General features: G+C 39.6%; 4 protein-coding genes across 10 annotated transcripts; 2 read left to right on the top strand and 2 right to left on the bottom strand.

Annotated features, from left to right (window-relative positions):
- Positions 1-1,878: 1,878 nt before the first annotated feature.
- On the top strand, positions 1,879-5,183 carry LOC140797723 (GABA transporter 1-like). Of its 2 annotated transcripts, none has more exons than XM_073151367.1 (7): positions 1,879-2,176; positions 2,640-2,762; positions 3,437-3,531; positions 3,613-3,799; positions 4,169-4,299; positions 4,425-4,640; positions 4,750-5,183. In XM_073151367.1, the coding sequence occupies exons 1-7, from the start codon at positions 1,963-1,965 to the stop codon at positions 5,116-5,118; spliced, it is 1,335 nt and encodes a 444-aa protein (XP_073007468.1). In that variant the 5' UTR covers positions 1,879-1,962; the 3' UTR covers positions 5,119-5,183. The 2 variants fall into 2 exon arrangements, with proteins under 2 accessions (XP_073007468.1, XP_073007462.1); XM_073151361.1 differs by having other exon boundaries at positions 1,896-2,176; positions 3,437-3,535; positions 3,617-3,799.
- Positions 5,184-5,513: 330 nt separating this feature from the next.
- LOC140792823 (PRA1 family protein F3-like) lies at positions 5,514-6,287 on the top strand. Its single transcript, XM_073144045.1, has 2 exons — positions 5,514-6,102; positions 6,250-6,287. The coding sequence occupies exons 1-2, from the start codon at positions 5,514-5,516 to the stop codon at positions 6,285-6,287; spliced, it is 627 nt and encodes a 208-aa protein (XP_073000146.1).
- A 180-nt stretch (positions 6,288-6,467) lies between these two features.
- On the bottom strand, positions 6,468-11,740 carry LOC140785192 (E3 ubiquitin protein ligase DRIP2-like). Of its 2 annotated transcripts, none has more exons than XM_073133080.1 (7): positions 11,215-11,740; positions 10,161-10,332; positions 9,326-9,650; positions 8,733-9,166; positions 8,593-8,643; positions 7,743-7,815; positions 6,468-6,941 (listed from the first exon to the last, which is right to left on the bottom strand). In XM_073133080.1, the coding sequence occupies exons 3-7, from the start codon at positions 9,635-9,637 to the stop codon at positions 6,771-6,773; spliced, it is 1,041 nt and encodes a 346-aa protein (XP_072989181.1). In that variant the 5' UTR covers positions 9,638-9,650; positions 10,161-10,332; positions 11,215-11,740; the 3' UTR covers positions 6,468-6,770. The 2 variants fall into 2 exon arrangements, with proteins under 2 accessions (XP_072989181.1, XP_072989101.1); XM_073133000.1 differs by having other exon boundaries at positions 10,161-10,260.
- A 474-nt stretch (positions 11,741-12,214) lies between these two features.
- On the bottom strand, positions 12,215-17,039 carry LOC140782232 (magnesium transporter MRS2-I-like). Of its 5 annotated transcripts, XR_012107851.1 has the most exons (12): positions 16,500-16,939; positions 16,359-16,388; positions 16,083-16,236; positions 15,632-15,774; positions 15,176-15,250; positions 14,106-14,333; positions 13,941-13,985; positions 13,488-13,532; positions 13,368-13,397; positions 13,028-13,147; positions 12,588-12,938; positions 12,215-12,486 (listed from the first exon to the last, which is right to left on the bottom strand). XR_012107851.1 is itself a non-coding variant. In XM_073128861.1 (11 exons), exons 1-11 carry the CDS (start codon positions 16,722-16,724, stop codon positions 12,852-12,854), a joined length of 1,161 nt encoding a protein of 386 aa, XP_072984962.1. In that variant the 5' UTR covers positions 16,725-17,039; the 3' UTR covers positions 12,433-12,851. The 5 variants fall into 5 exon arrangements, 3 of the variants coding, with proteins under 3 accessions (XP_072984962.1, XP_072984842.1, XP_072985036.1); XM_073128861.1 differs by having other exon boundaries at positions 12,433-12,938; positions 15,632-15,753; positions 16,500-17,039; XM_073128741.1 differs by lacking the exon at positions 12,215-12,486 and having other exon boundaries at positions 12,504-12,938.
- Between the last annotated feature and the right edge of the window lie 1,522 nt (positions 17,040-18,561).

Genomic DNA, 18,561 nt, shown 5'->3' with positions numbered 1-18,561 from the left:
ATCTGGTGGCCTCACACACTAGGGATTCCGAAGGCTTCATCTATTTATCATTTTCTTAAGCCTACTGAGGGTGAAGTGTGGCCTGGATGGTGGGAACTGTGGAAGCTAAAGGTGGCACCAAGAATACAAACTTTCGTTTGGAAACTTCTATGGGGCAGACTACCTACAAAAGAGATGATGCATGCTATTCGAGTAGGTGGAGAAGATAGATGTAGTTTTTGTGGATTGTTTAGTGAGACCAGCGACCACGTGTTCTACGATTGCCGATACAGCAAAGAGGTGTGGGCCGAGGTGGGCACGGCAATTCCGGAGGCTGAGGAGATATGTGCCTCAGTGAACCCGGACTGGATAGTAACCGCGTGGGGGAAGAGGAATGTTGGCGACGATTATGTCAGGGCGCTAATAGCGACCACGTGCTGGGGTATTTGGAAGCAGCGAAATAGAGTAGCGTTTGGTGAGAGCGTGGAGGGTGCAGCCGGAGTGGCGAGACGATGCCTGGTCATGACTAACGAGTACGCGACGGTGAAGACAGCAAAGACTCTGGTGGGAAGACCAACGCAAGTTGAGTGGCGCAGACCAAGACAGGGCTGGGTGAAACTGAATACTGACGGTGCTTTCCAGGCGGGAGCGTGCCAAGCAGGAGCGGGGGCAGTCATCAGAGATGATAGGGGACAGATAGTAACAGCCAGATGGGAACCAGCGCCGGCGGTGTCGGCCCTGTTCGCTGAAGCCTGGGCCCTCCGTATGGGTCTGAGGCTGCTGGAGGCGGAGCAGCCAGTGGAGATGGAATTAGACTCCGAGCTGCTGGTGATGATAGTGAAGGAGATGAGGGCATGTCCTTGGCAGATTAGTAGTCTTATTCGCGATTGTAAAACCCATATGAATGGGTTAGTGGAGTTTACTGTGAGCCATGTTAGGAGGAGCGGTAACAGGATGGCCGACTGGGCCGCAGTGAGAGGATTGGCCTCAACCCGGCCCGGCATGTTGCGAGCCGGGGAACCAATCCCTCAAGAGTTGTATGACTTGGGCGCTGTGGGGTAGAGCCCACGGCTGTCATTTATTAATAGCTAATTATAGCTCAATTTCACACACACAAAAAAAAAAAAAAAAAAACACACACACCGGGAGTTCAAGTGGAATTATAAACACGTGAGGAAATAGATAGCCGATTTCATGATCGCGTCATGATTGCGTGATGAGTGATGTCAAGCGTAAACAATTGGGTTGTGGGCTTGTGGCCAACCCCTCCTTCTAACATTTCTATATTATAGACATTAAAGTAGAAGATTTACGTAATTATATAATTTAACCCAACTCTTAATTTATGTAACACACAATTGATAGCAACCAATTTGATTTTTGCATTCAGATGCACGTAACAGTGTAAATATATACACAAAGGGCATTAAGAATTAGACAGCTAGTTGACAGTTGGCGTTTTTAAGCATATCAAGATGCAACACGTTGACAGTTTGATAGTTTACATCCTATGAGTTGGATGCTTATTTCTTCTTATTGTGCCAGTAGTGAGACTAATTTCAATATATCTCTCCTTTTTATTATGTATTAAGCTTGTAAAATCCATAGGAATGAATGAAACAAGCTACGGGCTTTAAAGATGACACATGATATCCAACATAAGATTTATACCAGTGTAGTATACTCCGTCTAGCTTATATCTGAAAAATATTAATTCAGAAGATACTATTCTCTAATCTACATATTAATCATTTATTAAAGCCTCGCATTATTGAAGAGCTAATGATATAAGATCTTATTTTAGATACTACGGTGGGCCCGAAAGTTAATTGGGCTGGATCCTAAAAAACTGGGCTACAAGCCTACAAATAGACAATGATTTTGATGTCAGTTTTGATTGAAGTCAACACCTTGGATAGCTCACGGAAAGATGCAAAATGGCGCAGTGTCATTCTATGCCACTCAGAGTAACAAACGGATGCGATGAATACGGGAGCTGCTAGGGATGCCTCGGAGGGAGTGGCGGTGGTCGAGGGCCCGCCCGGAGAAGACGACGTGGCGGCGAGGGACGCCGCCCTAGTAGGAGAAGGGAGAGGCACGTGGAAGCACGCGGCGTTCCACGTGGCGACCACCATCGCCACGCCAGCAGCCTACGCCCCCTTGCCCTTTGCTCTCGCCTCCCTTGGTTGGCCACTCGGTACTCTTAACTTCTATGCCTGTTTCACTTCTTTCTTTATATATATATATATATATATATATATATATATATATATATATATATCTCTCTCTCTCTCTCTCTCTCTCTCTCTCTCTCTCTCTCTCTCTCTCTCTCATGTCTGTGTCTTGCCACGACTACTGGCAAAGGATAAAAGTTACATGGCAATCAATTGAAGATGGTTCACACTCGATGTAATCGGTAAATCATGCCAGTAGATGATTCTGCACCGACTTAAGAAGATAAAAACTGTATAAACATGAAGTCGACGGCAAAGTTTTTCATTCTTCGTCTGGCTTCGTCCCCCAGTTCGATGTGTTAAGTGGAACATTTCCTTGGGCCCTTCTCCACTCTCGTCGCTGTCTTCTTCTTACAATAATGTATTACGGAATGCCTAAATCTAGCAAGAGATGATGATTTGATTAGTTTTTGCTCTTTTATCCAGGTGTTTGCAGTTTGGTGGGTGGTACATTAACCACATGGTATTCCAGTTTGCTAATCGCCTCCCTATGGGAGTGGGATGGAAAGAAGCACCCTTCTTACCGTCTTCTTGCAAAGAGTATATTTGGTTAGTATTTTTTTCAATGAGATCTTTGGCAAAGTTTACAAAGTCAATTAGTTGTTTACTTCTTCTCTTTTGAGAAGGGGGTATCTCCCAAAGAGACCAACAATGATGAAATCTTTAAGCAAATGATTAATCAATTATTGTGCAGGATGCAAGTCAATGCTTGCATATTTTAGTATTCAGTATTTGGCATTATTTGGATCAAATGGGCCTTATTTAATTATAGTGGTTTCTTGTGGATCTGAAACACAATTAGGACTAATTTCTGATTCAACTCTGAGCGTCTGTCTATTTTATTTTAATCAATCAACATATATAACATAAGGGTGTCAATGGTGTTGTCAATTGCTTCATATCATTTTAAGGTGTCTTACAGATATAAAACTTACTATATGCATCTTTTATCTTGGATGTATAGCATTTACCAGGCCACAAACAGAATGGTAAACAGTATTGGAGAACGTTGAACCCTTATTTTTATGAATTACAAGCCACAGTGCAAGAACCTTAGTCAAAATGGAGCAGTATTAAAGACGATCATTTTAGCACAAGTTCTATTCAGGACTTATAAATGTAACATTAACGTTTTGCTTCCCTTAGATCGGCTTACTGGTAAGCTTATTGGAGTTATTTCTCTTTCTCAACTGGATGAATTGTGCTTTTCCTTTTTTTTCAAGGGCCCTGGGGTTATTGGTCTGTAATTTTCTTTCAGCAAGTGGCTTCCTTAGGTAATAATATCGCAATCCAGATCGCTGCTGGGAGCAGTCTTAAGGCAAGTCTGTGAAGTAGTGTTTATGTTCCTTATTATAAGAATGCCAGTTCTAATACCTTGAAATAATTCCTCTTTCCACAGGCAGTTTACAAGTACTATCACAGCAGTGGTTCATTAACTTTGCAGCACTTCATTATTTTCTTTGGTGCCTTCGAGCTGCTTTTGTCACAGCTACCAAATATTCACTCGTTGCGGTGGGTAAATGCTGTGTGCACTTTTAGTACCATAGGCTTTGCTGGGACAACAATTGGTGTTACTGTATACGATGGTAATTTTCATGACACTTCTCTGTTATATTCCTAAAATCAAACTACTTAATTTTTCTATGAATGCTATACCTTTTCTCTAGTTTACATCCTAAATAGAGCTTAAGAAGTCTGTTAGAAGTACATAGTTCTTGTTTTTATTGCTCATCACTTTGAAGATCTCCTGGACAAAATTCTACCTTTCTACTATGATTTTCCCTAGTTTAATGTACTGAAACGTGCCTTACAATTCTTGAAAGTTTAGCCTGCATTCAAATAAGGCATACATAATACCGTGAAGTCTTAAACCACCAAATTTAGAGACAGAAAGTACATATCATGCTACCAGCATTTCTTTATCAGCACAGATTCCAATGTGTGTTTCCTTGTAGGAAGAAAGATCGACCGGAAGTCAGTTAACTACAAGTTGCAAGGCAGCACTGCTTCTAAAATTTTCAAGGCTTTCAATGCGCTAGGAACGATCGCCTTCTCTTTTGGAGATGCAATGCTTCCAGAAATCCAGGTGCAGCACATATTGTCATGTTCATCCGAAATTTGCCTTAATTTTTTCTTTTTTTTTTTACTTGTTAGATTGACAATATCATTTGTTTGTATTTGCTTTAATGATTCATCCAATTTGATTACCAGAGTACTGTAAGAAAACCAGCAAAGAAGAACATGTATAAAGGTGTGTCGACCGCATATGGAATTATCATCTTGACATACTGGCAGTTGGCTTTCAGTGGCTACTGGGCATTTGGATCCCAAGTTCAGCCCTACATTTTGTCCTCCCTCACTATACCTGGATGGACAATAGTCATGGCAAACCTATTTGCAGTCATCCAAATATCAGGATGCTTTCAGGTAAATCATCTTATTACCCTTTTTTAGCTTACCAAAAGCTTCAAATTTGTTTGTAATAAATCAAAAAGCCAGTGGTACATTAAGGAATGAATGCCATCTCTATGTTCAGATCTACTGCAGGCCAACATATGCACACTTTGAGGAATGCTTGGTGTCCAAGAATTCTCTGCAGAGACTTGCTTATACTTCAGGCTACATTGCTATCATTACTCTGATCGCTGCTGCAGTACCTTTCTTTGGGGACTTTGTTTCCATCTGTGGGGCAGTTGGGTTTACACCTTTAGACTTTGTGCTTCCTGCCTTAGCCTTCCTCAAATCTGGGAGAATGCCCAAGAACCCTAGGCTGCATCTTGTGTTGAAGGTGGTCAACCCTGCGATTGCTATTTGGTTTTCTACAGTGGCTGTCTTGGGTTGCATAGGTGCAGTTAGATCAATTGTGATAGATATAAAGACCTACAAATTCTTCCATGATATGTGATAATTCTCAAACTTCTTATTTATATATATATATATATATATATTATTTTTATTTTATTTTAAAAAGAGAGCTTATTATTGGAACTCTAATGCTGAAAGGGAAATCCAGCTATTTGGTATGCTAATTTTTTTTTTATTTTTTTGTTTCTTGATTACATCTAAAAGGGCATTTTGACACGTCACCCTCCCACAAACCTCGTCCAAAAGAAAAGGAGGTGTCGCTTTCCTTTTTGCGGTATGTTTTCCGCTGTTGATCATTCTGGACCGTCCGATGCTCCCATCTCATTTGCTTTTCTTCGTCGACTTCTCCCTCCTCGAGTCGCCGTTTCTCCCTCCTCAGCTCTCCTCTCTCCCCTCTCCCCTCTCCCTTCTTGAGCTCTAGGCTTAGATTTCCACATGTGGAACCCTACCACCTCGTCGCCGGCCGGGTACGGCGCGATCTACCCCAATCAACCGCCGGTGCCACCTCCACCACGGTCTTCCTATCCGGCAGACTCCCGATTCGCCGATCTCGTCTCCCGCATCAAGGGCCACCTCGAAACCTTAATGGCCGCCCGTCGCCCCTCGTCGGAGCTTTTCGACCCCGCGGCCTTCTCCCTCCCTGACACCACCTCCGACACCGCCACCCGCCTCCGCCGCAACTTCGCCTACTTCCGCGCCAACTACGCCATCGCCGTCCTCCTCGTCCTCCTCCTCTGCCTCCTCTCCCAACCTTCCACCTTCCTCGCCATCGCCGCCCTCTTCGCCGCGTGGTTCTTCCTCTACCTCTCGCGGGAAGGACCCCTCATACTCTTCAACCGGGTCGTCGACGACGGCGCCGTCCTCTCGGTCCTCTCCGCCGCCACCGTCGTCGTCGTCTTCCTCACGGAGGTGGGGTGGAATTTGATCGGATCGGTTACTCTCGGGGTTGGTTTGGTTGGATTGCATGCTGTGTTTAGGAGTACGGAGGATTTGTTCCTGGGTGAGATGGATGCGGTTAATGCTGGTTTGATATCGGCGGGTGGTGCTCCGATATTGCCGACTTACATTAGGGCGGTTTGATAGGCAAATTTAATATAATCATGGTTCTTGTTTGTGTTTATTACTTATCATGTTCTTTGTAAATACTTTGATAGGGATTTAATACTTGCAGCTGTAGATGGTGAAGAGGATTTTGATGGCGTAGAATGACATGATATATTATTATACATTCGAAATGATAGATCCTAAAAAAAATATGATGTTCAATAGAAAGCATCAAACTTCTTAACTGGAAAGAAGGATAAGAATTTCTCTAAAATGGTCAACTCTCGTGGGTGAGATTGGAAAAATGGAGGACAAACAAAGACAAAGACAAAGACAATACATGGCTAAACGAAACATATAACTTTATAACTAATGCAAAGCAGAGGAGAAAAAAATTGAGTCAATTGAGAGAAGAAACCTCGCAAAGCCTAGAGAAGAAGACAACTCATTGCTAATGAAGGAAAAGAAATTTAAAAAAAAAAAAAAAAAACGAGGAGAACAACTGCTGTAGCTAACTAGCTACCAAATCATTTATTTGATAAACATACATTACTTTCACAATGATCACACAATGGCCTAGTGATGGACATTTATAGTTCTGAGATCCTCGTCGTTGGAGAGGAGAGTTGTTGAAAGCTTTGAGTTTCCTCAAGGAGCTGAAATTTTGCGCCGATAGGTTAGCACTGTGACAAAGTCCTTCCCTGATGAGCCCACAAATCCCTCGATTTTGTTGGACGATTCTGTTTTGAGCCACAAATCAACTAAGCTGTGTAGGCTCATGTTGGGGCTCATTGGCTGACCTTGGCACATGATTTCTACCTGTTATATAATAAAAGCTTGGATGAGAGAAGGTCAACTAATCATGTGAGTATAAGCATGTTGCATTTCTGCACTAGTACAAATCCAGTACATGAATCAAGAAGTATCGCCACAAGCTTTTTTGAGTGATAACAATAATATCATGAGATGAAGAAGAGAAGACTTCAAATTTACCACCAGAACTTTTTTTTTTCTTATCCAAAACTAATCACTACTTGTTCTGGATCTCCTTCTGGTGGTGTAGGGCAGATGCCTAGATAAGAACAGTCATTTTACTTTACAATTTAATCTATTCTTGCTATGACCACTCCAGCACCAACAAAATATGGAGGAAGAGTTGTCCATTGAAAGATAGCTCAAAATTGATAATCTTATAGAATTCTAAATCATCAAAGTCCTTCAATACCGTGTCCTAATTTTAGAAGATCAAAAGTACATACAGTCGAAAAGAATCAAAATAACTTAAATGGTTGTGCCTTTTTATTGCACCTTAAGATCATGCGGATGAAGAAACAAGCTGAGTCTCACTGCTTTATTGTCAAAATTCAGAGATTAACCTGATGTGCTTGCTCACAATCAGCACTGTTGGGCCTTTCATGCATGGTCAAGGACTCGATCTTTGGATATATTAGATTCATGCTATGCTAACATAACTAGCAAGTGATATCTGAAAAGCGTAGGTCTCAAAATTGAAAAGGAATTTAGTAACTATAAGACAATTAATACCAAACACCTATTATGTTAGCGATGCAATCAAAATAAGCAATGGATACACATCTCTGATAGTTATTGAGAATGCACCTCATTTTCACTTGCAAGATCAAGTCTCTTTGCAAGATACTTCTGGATGGAAGAAACAGGTAGAGTACCATCTCTGAGGCATGGAAGAAGAAGAATAGTAAGTTTAATGATATCAGATGGGAACAAGTGATCATAGATATATATATTTTAATCACTTAAAAATAGAGATGATCATCTAAACACTTTTTTCTCCAAACATTCTCATTATTAACATAATATTTTGCATCTTAGAAGTACAAGCATGTGATCATTTCTTACATCATAGAATTAAATTGTGATGGAACCATGGTAAAGACAGAATTATAGGCAAATATTATAACTTCAAAAATGCCGCCAAAAAGCAGAACGATATGCAAGTAAAGCATGTGCCTATATCATTTAACAAGCTGTAACACATATGAGCCATCTTTCCATTTAATGCTGGACTCCACTGGCTACTCCACCAATAATTCAGAACTTGTTCAAAGGCAATTATTAGTTAGCCATTTCAATTAACAACCTTAGCACCTATAATTGTTTGGTCAGTGCTGATAGATTTCAGCAAGAGTTCTCTCTATCTTTTACCTTCTGAAGCAAAGTACGGAGCTACCTGTTCCATTATACATTTCATGTGCAATATTGCACAACTCCTACTGTTCTGACTGCCTTAGGCTTCATGGTACTAATTATTAGATCACTACGTTTCAGAAATTAGCCACTTAAAATGAAACAAAGATATTTGATATTCCGATTTTTCTGAAAATAACTAGCAAAAAAGAGTGCGAATATTGAGAGAATCATCTTGATATGATTATGATTATGATTATGATTATGATTATGTAACTCATATAGTGGGAGAAAGCAAACTCACTTGATCCTCAGGTAATTGGCAGGTAACTGAGCCAATTGGCCACCTGTTTCCCTGACCAGTTTGCAATTAACTTAGAATCATAATATAGAAACTTTCCGTGGAACTCACCATTACAAACAGAAGAAGAAAGAGATACTTACAGGTTAGGAGAAGCAACTAACGAGAACCAAATTGGACATGTTCTCCAATGACGCAGAGTGCTTGCAGCATCAAGTAGGGCTCGAGCAGAAGTTCCAATGTCTTTCTTTCTACGACTAGTTCCATTCAATTTCCTAGCTTTGGCTGATGCGGGAGGCATGGAAGCACTGCCATTTTTCTCTTCTTGAGCTTTGTATTTATGCAGATGTTCCTTGCACTTGGTTTTAGGAAAAAATGGTTCATTATCAGCGTTATTGATTTTCTCTTCCTTAATAATGAGTCTTTGTGGGCTGGACCTAAGAGCTTTTGTTCTATTCGCAGCCTCAACCAGACAAGTTAGAGGTTTCCAGAGCTCTGCCTTATCCAAAAACGACTCTCTGCCATTATCTGCTTCTTCCTTTGATGCGTTATTAGATGTTTCTGCATCCAAATTATTCTGCATAAACAAAGGATCAATTAACATTCACCATGAAAGGAGCTTCAAATACAAGTCCAACTAAGGGCAGCCAATAGGATGACTTCACAACAACAGTTGTCTAAATAGAGACCTCTCACAGGCATGAAGAAACTGGTGATTTTGTTTTATTTTCTCTACCTGTACTTTTCTGTGACTCATCCTTGTCAAAATCATTGGTGAACTTGTCTTTTCATCTCGATCTTTGACATTATTTTCCTCCTTTATGAACTCATTCATGGAAGAAGAGGCTCCACGTGAGGCAGCAGCCCTTCTAGCAGCTTTAGTTCGCCTTCCTGTGAAGCCAGTTTGCGTTGCTACTCTAGGAGCACTGACAACCAATGAAGAAAGAGATCTTTCCTTTCTTCTGACAGGCAATGGAACAGAAGGAGCTTCAGGAATATTAACCTTTCTACTTTTGAAAGGAAATATCTTAGCCCTAATATCTTGCATGTTGTGATCAGGTCTGCATGCAATAAAACATGTGTTAAATACCACAAGGGCAATGAACTAAACATTCTGCAAATTGCATCTGTAGGAGAGATGAAAGCAATATCCATGTGCTGCTTAAAGAGTCAAAGATATTTTTTCTTTTTTCCATCTATGCCTCATGTTACAGATCTTCTGAAGGAACATAATATGATTATTATGTCCAGATATAATGTACGGGTAAAGGTTATAACAAGTACATATTCAAATTCATATACAGATAAATCAGCTTAACCTTTGCAAGTTCCAATATTATGTGTCAGAAACTCTCAATTACATCTTTTTAAATGACAGTGCCCCATAAAAAAAAATAGTGAAAGTTACTCATGTATGCAGAACTTAGTGAAAGTGATTGGATTATCCTTTTATACTGAACAGTATATATCTGCACCCGAATATCCAGATTATGATACCTGCATTGCAACTCATGATAATATAATAGATAATCAACGAAAAGAACATCAATGCCAGACAATGAGAAGGTAACCTTAGCTTCTCCAGAGGAACACAACCAAGACCAATGTTGCATATCGGGCAACAGTCTACCTCCTCATCAGTTAGTTTCTCGTAAATACATTTCCTGCAAACTGCTTGCAAGGTTGAAAGCCAGAAAGTCAATCTTTTTCTATGATATAATAATCAACTAAATTCACTGCATCCTGGCATAAAAACAATTCAAGTAATAAAGGAGTTCAGTTATGCAACACAGTAAATGCAGAAAGCACAGAATATGCTCAGTTAAGAAATTGTATTCTTAGTCTTTAATATACAGATTCCTTAAGATCTCTATTTCTAAATATCATTCATTCATCAAGATTAGCACATGAAAATCATGAAAACATTAGTTTTTGCAACTTATTTCTGTAGTAAGAAGACAACAACTGCAATAGAAACTGATCAAAACAGAAACACCAACTAACTTCAACCAAGCAAACTGCTGAATAAACGTCAAAGATGGTTAATTTATAATAACATGATGATGATTGGCCGAAAGTAAATAGCACAAACTCTCAAAAAGACAATAATTAAAATCTTGTGATTGGTGATATGCTGCAGAAAAAAATAATAAGAAAAAATAACACCTAACACATTCATTCACCACACACTTAGTGTTTTTCTACCCCTTTACTGCAAGTCGAACAACAAAACTTAAGAAAAGAGATCAATTTTCTCAAAATAAACCTTCCAATGAGTATCCTCAAACCTCCATTTAAGTATGTCGATCTTCTAGCCTAATAAGCAACGGAAACGAACCAATATCACGTAAAAATTTCATATTTTTATCGTGTCTGCGTACAAATAACACCTCATACCCGGTAGGAGCTAAAGAATACAATCCAGACAACGAATCCACACAATAGAGACTGCTGTATTCTAACACCGCGAAATAGGAAAGACCCAAATCAAAGGAACCTAAAACCACGAGGAACCCACGTCCAAAATACCGAAACCCACCACAAAACTATCAGAAATCAAGAAAACACGCACCCAGATCACAGAATCAATGGAAGGGAGGAGGAGGAGGAGGAAGTGAGACTCACACGTATGGAGGCACTCGGATATGGTGGTGGCCTCGCGTAGGAGCTTATGGCAAAGGGGGCACGTCATGCGCGAGAACAGGAGCTCCCTCCTCACCCTCACCACCTGCGGCGGCGTCCGCGGCGACGAGGGCCCCGCCATCTCCGTCGCCTTGCTCCAGTCAACTCGGGCGACGAATACCAGCTCAAACCACCGAGTGACGAGATTCTCCGTCGACTCAACTGCCCATATCGTGCATTGGAAGGGTCGAAAGCGGCGAGGGGAGCAGCGATTCGAGGAAAGGTGGAATCTTTAAGGCAGGGGAGAGGTGAGACGAGACGAGACGCGGAAAAGAGTAGGATTGGGTTAGGGTTGAATTTGGAGATGGGGAATGATGAAGATGGAGGGGGCGAGGAGAGGATTATGGAGGAGGAGGAGGAGTTGGAAGAGGTCGAAGACGACGACGACGAGGGGAGAAGAAGAGAGAGAAAGAAAGGAGAAGGGGGGTCTTTTGGGCGTGCTCTCTCGCTTGCGGGAAAAAAAAACAACGTGGCTTTGAGAGTTGAGGGTCTCGGTATATTGGCATATTGCTCTTTAGATGTAGAAAATTCAACTACATTAATCTTGTACGTACATGCACATGTTAGACTACGGAGGTTCCCTACAAAATATGCGTTCTTTTTATATATATATATATATATATTTATTTATTTATTTATTTTTTCAGTTTTTTCTTTTCCGCTTTTTAGATGTTACTAGTGTCAAACGGCAATTTTATTTGACCTATTTACTAATGATTAGTTCTAGTTGCAAAGATGCACATTTTTTCGATTAATTAATTTTGACGATAATGCCATTATACCCTATAAGGATAAGTCGATCTGAAGTTAATTGAATAGAGTTTGTTATTTAACTCATCAACATAAACTAGAAAAGGTTTCTTCTCTTGGCGCAAACTGTTTTTATATCTCTTTGAAAATTTCGGACAAACTGTTGCTTCTTAAACGCAACAACAGAGCAAGCTTGACAAGAAATATTATTCCTAATATTGCAAGGATTGTTATCTCAAACTGTTACAAATGTAATGGAGAGGACTATTAATTGTGGATAAGCATTAGATTGGTACTTAAAGGGGCCCCGCTCAGCAGGGAGCAACAAAGCCCAAGTACTTAGGCCCACCTTGGAGTTGGACCGTGTTGCTCAGTTGCTGTCAACAATGCTTTAGGAGTGGTCAACGGTCAAAGCAAAGTCGAGATAAAATTTAAAAAAAAAAAATCTTATCCTGGTCTGCAAGACTGCAACACAAGCACAATAGGAGAATTGAGCTTTAGCGCTGCAACTGAATTGTACATAGAGATTACATAAATTCCGGGATCAGAAATAGTAATCTTTGTACCTTTTTTTTTTAGACTTCGTCGAAGAACTTGATCCTGAGTTAATATTCACAATAAATATAAAAGGTTCGTGTGTGGAATCATCAAGCAAACTTTTGAATCAGGTTGTGAACAGGATTCGCAATGCTCAGACATATGAGGTAGATTTCAAAGGGAAAAGAGCATTCACTCTGAGAAGAATACTCGAAGGAGACCAATGACTGAATGTATCATTTCAAAGCAGGATTGCGTTCCAGATTTTCAACTGCATGGACTTCAGCAAGCTATTAAGATCCAACAAGACCCTTCTGGCGAGCATATGCAACAATCAGGATGAATAGAAAAGCACATACTACCCCTGGGATAAGGGCCACCTGCACAGGTGTTGAAGAGAAAATGTGAGCCAGATACCGATAACTGTGACGTAAAACATGCCCAAGTTTGCTGGTGAGTAGCCAGTTACCCATTTGTAAACATATCCATGGTGTTTAGTCCAAGAGTTCGGTATATTCATTCCAAATACTCCAGCAGACAATGAGTACAGTGAAAGGCTTATAGTGCCTGAACTCAAGAACAGCTCCAACTGCCACATTGGAGAAGAAAATTACTTACGAATATTAGACCGAAAACTTACTCCACACTTCAACAAAAGATCTTATAATATCTGATTGACTAAGACAACATAACACAGCAGAGTGGACAGACAATCACTGGCACGATGCAAATCTTCCAATAAGTTACAAAGCGCCCATATTCTTATACAGTAGATGGCCCAAAAAAAAGAAAAGTTTCAGAACTATTACCTGAATCAACTGATTTCGATGGTTGTCAAGCTGCATAAACCAAATTATCAGCAGGTTTAGTTATAGGCCTCTCTGTCAACATATTATCAAGTAACCATATGCATTTCTGGAAAGGGATACCTGAATATTAATATAGTCCTCCGTGTCATCAATATACTCACGTAGCTGGAAAGAAATTTTATAACATTCTTATATCAATATCTGGCATAAAAAATGGCTCATATAATTTTTAAGATCACTTATAAATGACACAAGCTTCCAAACTACCATGCAAATTTTCCCTCATATGCTGTTGAACGCAGAGCTCAGTAGTTTCATGATTTTTGTTGTATAGCTAATCTCTCTGTTTTCATTCATGTGTGAGAACTTAAAATGATTTAGTATTCCGTTCCAATCTTTTAGTGTCACTTTTACAGAATAATAAGATTCGATCTGGATTAGTATTTTAAGAAAATAACGAGCTCAACAGTGAAGAGTTCTATATTCAAACCGGTCTTTTTTTTCAATATGGGTGCCAACCATTTGGGGCAGTTCATTTAATATGCGACAGGCAGAACTTTGTTAAAGACTTACTGTGGCCAATTTGTTCAATGTTCCGTCAATTTGCATGAAGTATGCCTGCACAGATATAAAGGTACCTTAGGTTTCATCCAATGGTAGAATATATTTTCTTTTTATTTGATATATAGTTTGAAATTCGGGATAGCCATGAGCTGAAGCAGATACTGCTTTTATGACCTCAAGCAACATTTCCAGCTCCTCAACATCATTCTCATTGCCATTTGTTGTTGCTGCACTTGCCCTGCTTGCTTTAGATATCTTTGACCCTAAAGTTGGTGATTCAGCAAAACAGTTGTGTGCAGTAGATTCATTCAGAGGGGAGGAAGATCCAGTCAACTTTCTTGACAAGTAAAGATCCGCCATATCATCATCATCATCCAGTAGCTGTTCAAGCTCATCTCTTACCTTGGGCAGATGGTCATACAACAATAGACAGAAATGATAAAATAGTAAATCAGACAGATTATTATAAGCGAACCATTCAATCTATTCACAGCTATTAAATCTTTTAGAGTATGATCAAAGTATGCTGATGAAAGTTAACAAAACAACTATCTTGTAAAATGATCCGACTATCTTTCACTTCTGCAGCACATGTTTATTGGAATACATCATTCTCAGTTTGACTTAACAATAACTAGGACATTCCACAGCCTATATGAATGTAGAATTGCAGATCAACTAACATGCAGACTATCTTTTTCATGGATGAGCAGTATTGTGGTCAACCTTTTGGGCTCAACCAAGTCATTCGCTTTGAGGTGCTACATAACAAATATAGGCTATATGAAGCACTAGCTGCTGCATCTCCTACAGAATATGTTCTTTGTCACCCTTGACTCGAATGCTACTGGAGAGTTAAACATGCTGCCCTATTGACCTTCATTACTATTCAACAGACTCAACAAGAACCTAGCTTTAGAAATCAGTTAACCTGATATGGTAGAAGTTCAATTGGAGGTAACTCGTTATTTCAAAGGTCTCATTGAAGTATGCTTAGTTGCTAAAATAGTAACATTACTTCCTGAGTCCTTCTAGCTCTTACTACATAATGAAGCAGTAAGGTGCAAAACAAATTACAGAGCCCACCCATTTAATCTTCTGTTAAGATTTTCGATTCTTGCCAGCAGAACTACATACTACCTAAGCAATAGACGCAGCTGAAACCTGTTTTACAGAAGAATATGTACAAGGATTTAACAGTTAAAACAAAAGGCAGACGGAATACTAGAAAGGGAAATGAAAACCTTCTGGACCCGAGCAGTCAACCTTGTCATTGCACTCTTCAACTTTCGCACTCGGTCCAAATTACGGCTGCTTATCTGGATTGCAGTACAACAGCAGGTAACACATTGCAGAAAGAGAAAAGAGAAGGAAAAAAGGAAGAGAGAGAGAGAGAGAGCACCCAATGGTTAATGTACAATTCATAGAATAAAATTGGAAAAGCATGAAAATCCTCACAATCCGTAGAAACATCTAAGCATCTAATACACTTTAGTATGCAAATCAAGACTAACACATAACATAAAAGGGAACAGGTAATACACTAATTTTGTTCATGGAACCTCCTTCAGAGATCCATGAAAACATCAGTTAACTGGTTAATATTTATTTTAAAAAATAAAAATAAAAAACAAGATACAACCCCTCGTAGCATAACAGCAAACAGATTAGAATTGTTAGATCATTTAAAACTCATCCACCTTGGAGGTCAGCTCATCTAAAGCAGGGTAGGCAGCAGTCTCCAGCTCTGTGGCTCGTGCATCGAGGAAGCTGCAAATCGCTTCTAAAGCGACCTCTAAGGCGCGAAACTCAAAAGGAGACTCTACATTGTACGAGATTAGCACTGTCAGGAAAAGAGACAATTACTATAGAGAAATTAATAGAGGAGGAGATGAAAGCATAATTAAGGTGACCAAGAAGTAGGCCAACAGTTACAAACACTTTTCTAGCATAGTTAATTATTCTTAATCCACTGTTACCCAAAAGAATCGACAAAGACAAACCGATCGCTAACCAGTCCACTAAATGAAATGTCAAGTATAATATGCAGTATATATTCCTAAATACTTCACCGTTGTCAATAGCATCTTCCAACAATTAAGTCAATGAGGAACACTTTCTCAGTAGGCAAAAGGAGATAATCAATTTTACCGTCTTCCTCAGTAGCTTCTACATCATGTTGTCCACTCAAATTCTCCATCCCATCATCACGCATTTGTTGTGCAACATTAGCTGATGGTAGCCGCCTGCGAAGCTCTTCCACTATTGGGACAACATTATCATCCGTAGGATCCCTGAGCAAAACCTAATCCAAGAACCCATATAACACAAGACGCTAATCAAGTTTTCCAAATACAAAACCTCATTTTCCTCAAAAGAGCAACAACTAGTAAAACAAATCCAAGGGATAGTTGCTTGAAAGCATACCTCTTCTGCAGTAATTATTGCTTTGATGTGCTGCTCCAGAAACCAAGAAACCAACGTTAGCAACCAAAAATTTACGAAAAAAAGCACCTATATTAAATTTAAACATCCGCAAAAAGCACTCCAGGAATAAAAAAAAACCACCTCGAGATTGAGAACGATAGCTGTCTCCCGCCCCAATATAGTAGAAGGATAAGACAACAGGGGATCCAAGATCCTAAGATCCCGCGCGTGGATCTCAACCCTATGCATGATGGCATACTTATCCAAGTCTAGGATAGTCCCTTCTCCAGTGGAATCCAACAGGATCCAACTCCTCGACGTCGCTGCCTTCTTCTTGATCGAGCCGTAAACCTCCTCCGCAGCCATCTCCGCCGTCTTCCCCGGATATCACATCCGCAAAGGTCCCTTTCGTTTGGTGTAGCTCCGATAAGAAGAGGAGGCAGCGATCACACCGCCGGGGACCGGCGATGGCGAGCAAAATTCGATCTTTCGTTGCTACGAATGAGATGACGATGTTGCCTTTCGTGGTAAATAAATGCGAGTGGGAGAGAAAGCGAAGAGAGAGAGATAGTAGTGGAGTTAATGGCGGGAGCAATGGGATCGTTTGTTTTATTGGGAGGGGAATCGAATTCGAGTTCCTTCTCTCGGCTCTTATTCGCGCTTTTTTCCAGATTATTCGGCAATTCTGTACGGTGCTGTCTATCTGCCGCTTTTGTAATTTAATTATATTTAGTTTTTTAATTTAACATATAATATGGAATGTATATATTTTATATAATTGATACATATTTTAATATAATTGAGTCACACTAGAGTCTATTATTCTAAATGAAAAAAATTAAATATAATTAAATTACTAAAAAAAAACTGTGTTTATCTAAAGGTAAAGGCGATACGAGTAAGAGTAAGGTTAAAGTCAATTCAATTCAATTTGAGTATCATTTAATATGAGTTGAGATTTTAAAATATTATCAACATAATGACTGTTTTAAAATATATAAAATAAATTTATCTTACGTTTGACATATATTTTTTTTATAGATAACCCTACTTCTTTCAGTCTACCAAATAATTACTTATTGTAATACATTATTTAGAAGAAGGGAAGCTTCATTGTAACTAGTGGTTGGTTGGTTTAAGACGATGGCAGCTTCACACTAAATAAAATAAATGGATCCAACTTAGTAAATAAATCGAGCCAGAGCTGTAGCTTGCTCGAGCTCAAAATGAATATATATATATATATAGTTTAATTAAATATTATAGCTTTTCTCTAGCACACTATAGTTACAGCATTTTCTTCTTTCTAACCTTTAGTTTAGCCCCCACACTGAAAGCTGTAATATATAATTGAGACTCAGAACAGAACAGAAGATGAGGGAATGTCAATTTCACATCTGGAAGGGGAAAAGCAACTCCACTTCCACTAAATTTTTTTTAATCATAAGGTCGAATCCAAAGGGTGTTGGGTTTCCAAGAAAAAATATTTTTATTTCGTTTCTTTAAAATTAACCATCAAGTTAGTTAGTGAGATGAAGTCCTAATCAGATATATAAATAAACTATTAAGCTCAGGGAGAAGTCAATCCAATCGGATAAGCATATGGAGCCAAAATAAGACAACATAATATCACAGATATCTCCAGTGTGTAAAATATTAAGAGCAGAGGGTCATAGAAAATTCTTAACATTGGAAAAAGAAGAAGCTCTTCAAACCACTAAATTTAATGAAGCTGCATGAGAGGATGGGGGAGGAAGAGCAAATTTTCTCGTGTATTTGAAGCTACCATCACAACGGTCACGTGACAAAACGAATCTGCACAGGTGGCTGTGAATGCATGCAACCTTTCTTGTGTGTTTGAAGCCACCGTTGGTCGGTCACGTGTATTGGTCAATAATATACATGGCAAAGTGCGCCGCCACGTGGAGAAAAGAAATAGATTTCAACGAAGAAAGAATTTAATTTCCTGGCCAATAAAAAAAATGCCATGCTACGGGAAATTAGAAAATTCCTCTGGCCATGATTGCAGACGATCAATGGTCGTCTATGACCGCCCTTTCTCTCGCGTGTATACGCGTGTCAGGTTCACGTTCGCCAGAATGGCTGCTTCGAGTTATGAGCCTTACTCCTTTGTCGTTTCTCGTAGCTGTAAGATAATTTGGTTAGGAAGGTCCTACAGAAGTCTACGTCGTTCTCGCCAATA

This window comes from Typha latifolia, chromosome 1, assembly GCF_019914945.1.
Source record: "Typha latifolia isolate L0001 chromosome 1, TyphaL0001v2, whole genome shotgun sequence".
In the NCBI taxonomy this organism is placed as follows: Eukaryota; Viridiplantae; Streptophyta; class Magnoliopsida; order Poales; family Typhaceae; genus Typha; species Typha latifolia.
Note: the sequence above shows the minus strand (reverse complement) of the source record. Positions and strands in the feature narration are given on the sequence as shown.

What these genes read in the sequence shown, in the direction of transcription:
- LOC140792823 (XM_073144045.1), top strand. Translation starts at nt 5,514, where the DNA reads ATGTGGAACCCTACCACCTCGTCGCCGGCCGGGTACGGCGCGATCTAC. An exon ending in GATGGATGCGGTTAATGCTG is followed by an intron (nt 6,103 to 6,249) that starts GTTTGATATCGG and finishes TAATACTTGCAG; the next exon opens with CTGTAGATGGTGAAGAGGAT.
- LOC140782232 (XM_073128741.1), bottom strand. Translation starts at nt 16,724, where the DNA reads ATGGCTGCGGAGGAGGTTTACGGCTCGATCAAGAAGAAGGCAGCGACG. An exon ending in CATTGAACAAATTGGCCACA is followed by an intron (nt 13,533 to 13,940) that starts GTAAGTCTTTAA and finishes ATTTCTTTCCAG; the next exon opens with CTACGTGAGTATATTGATGA. An exon ending in AGGACTATATTAATATTCAG is followed by an intron (nt 13,398 to 13,487) that starts GTATCCCTTTCC and finishes TGGTTTATGCAG; the next exon opens with CTTGACAACCATCGAAATCA.
- LOC140785192 (XM_073133000.1), bottom strand. Translation starts at nt 11,353, where the DNA reads ATGGCGGGGCCCTCGTCGCCGCGGACGCCGCCGCAGGTGGTGAGGGTG. An exon ending in TGAGTCACAGAAAAGTACAG is followed by an intron (nt 9,167 to 9,325) that starts GTAGAGAAAATA and finishes TTGTTTATGCAG; the next exon opens with AATAATTTGGATGCAGAAAC. An exon ending in GCCAATTACCTGAGGATCAA is followed by an intron (nt 7,816 to 8,592) that starts GTGAGTTTGCTT and finishes TCCATGCCTCAG; the next exon opens with AGATGGTACTCTACCTGTTT.
- LOC140797723 (XM_073151367.1), top strand. Translation starts at nt 1,963, where the DNA reads ATGAATACGGGAGCTGCTAGGGATGCCTCGGAGGGAGTGGCGGTGGTC. An exon ending in CTGCTGGGAGCAGTCTTAAG is followed by an intron (nt 3,532 to 3,612) that starts GCAAGTCTGTGA and finishes CTCTTTCCACAG; the next exon opens with GCAGTTTACAAGTACTATCA. An exon ending in CAATGCTTCCAGAAATCCAG is followed by an intron (nt 4,300 to 4,424) that starts GTGCAGCACATA and finishes TTTGATTACCAG; the next exon opens with AGTACTGTAAGAAAACCAGC.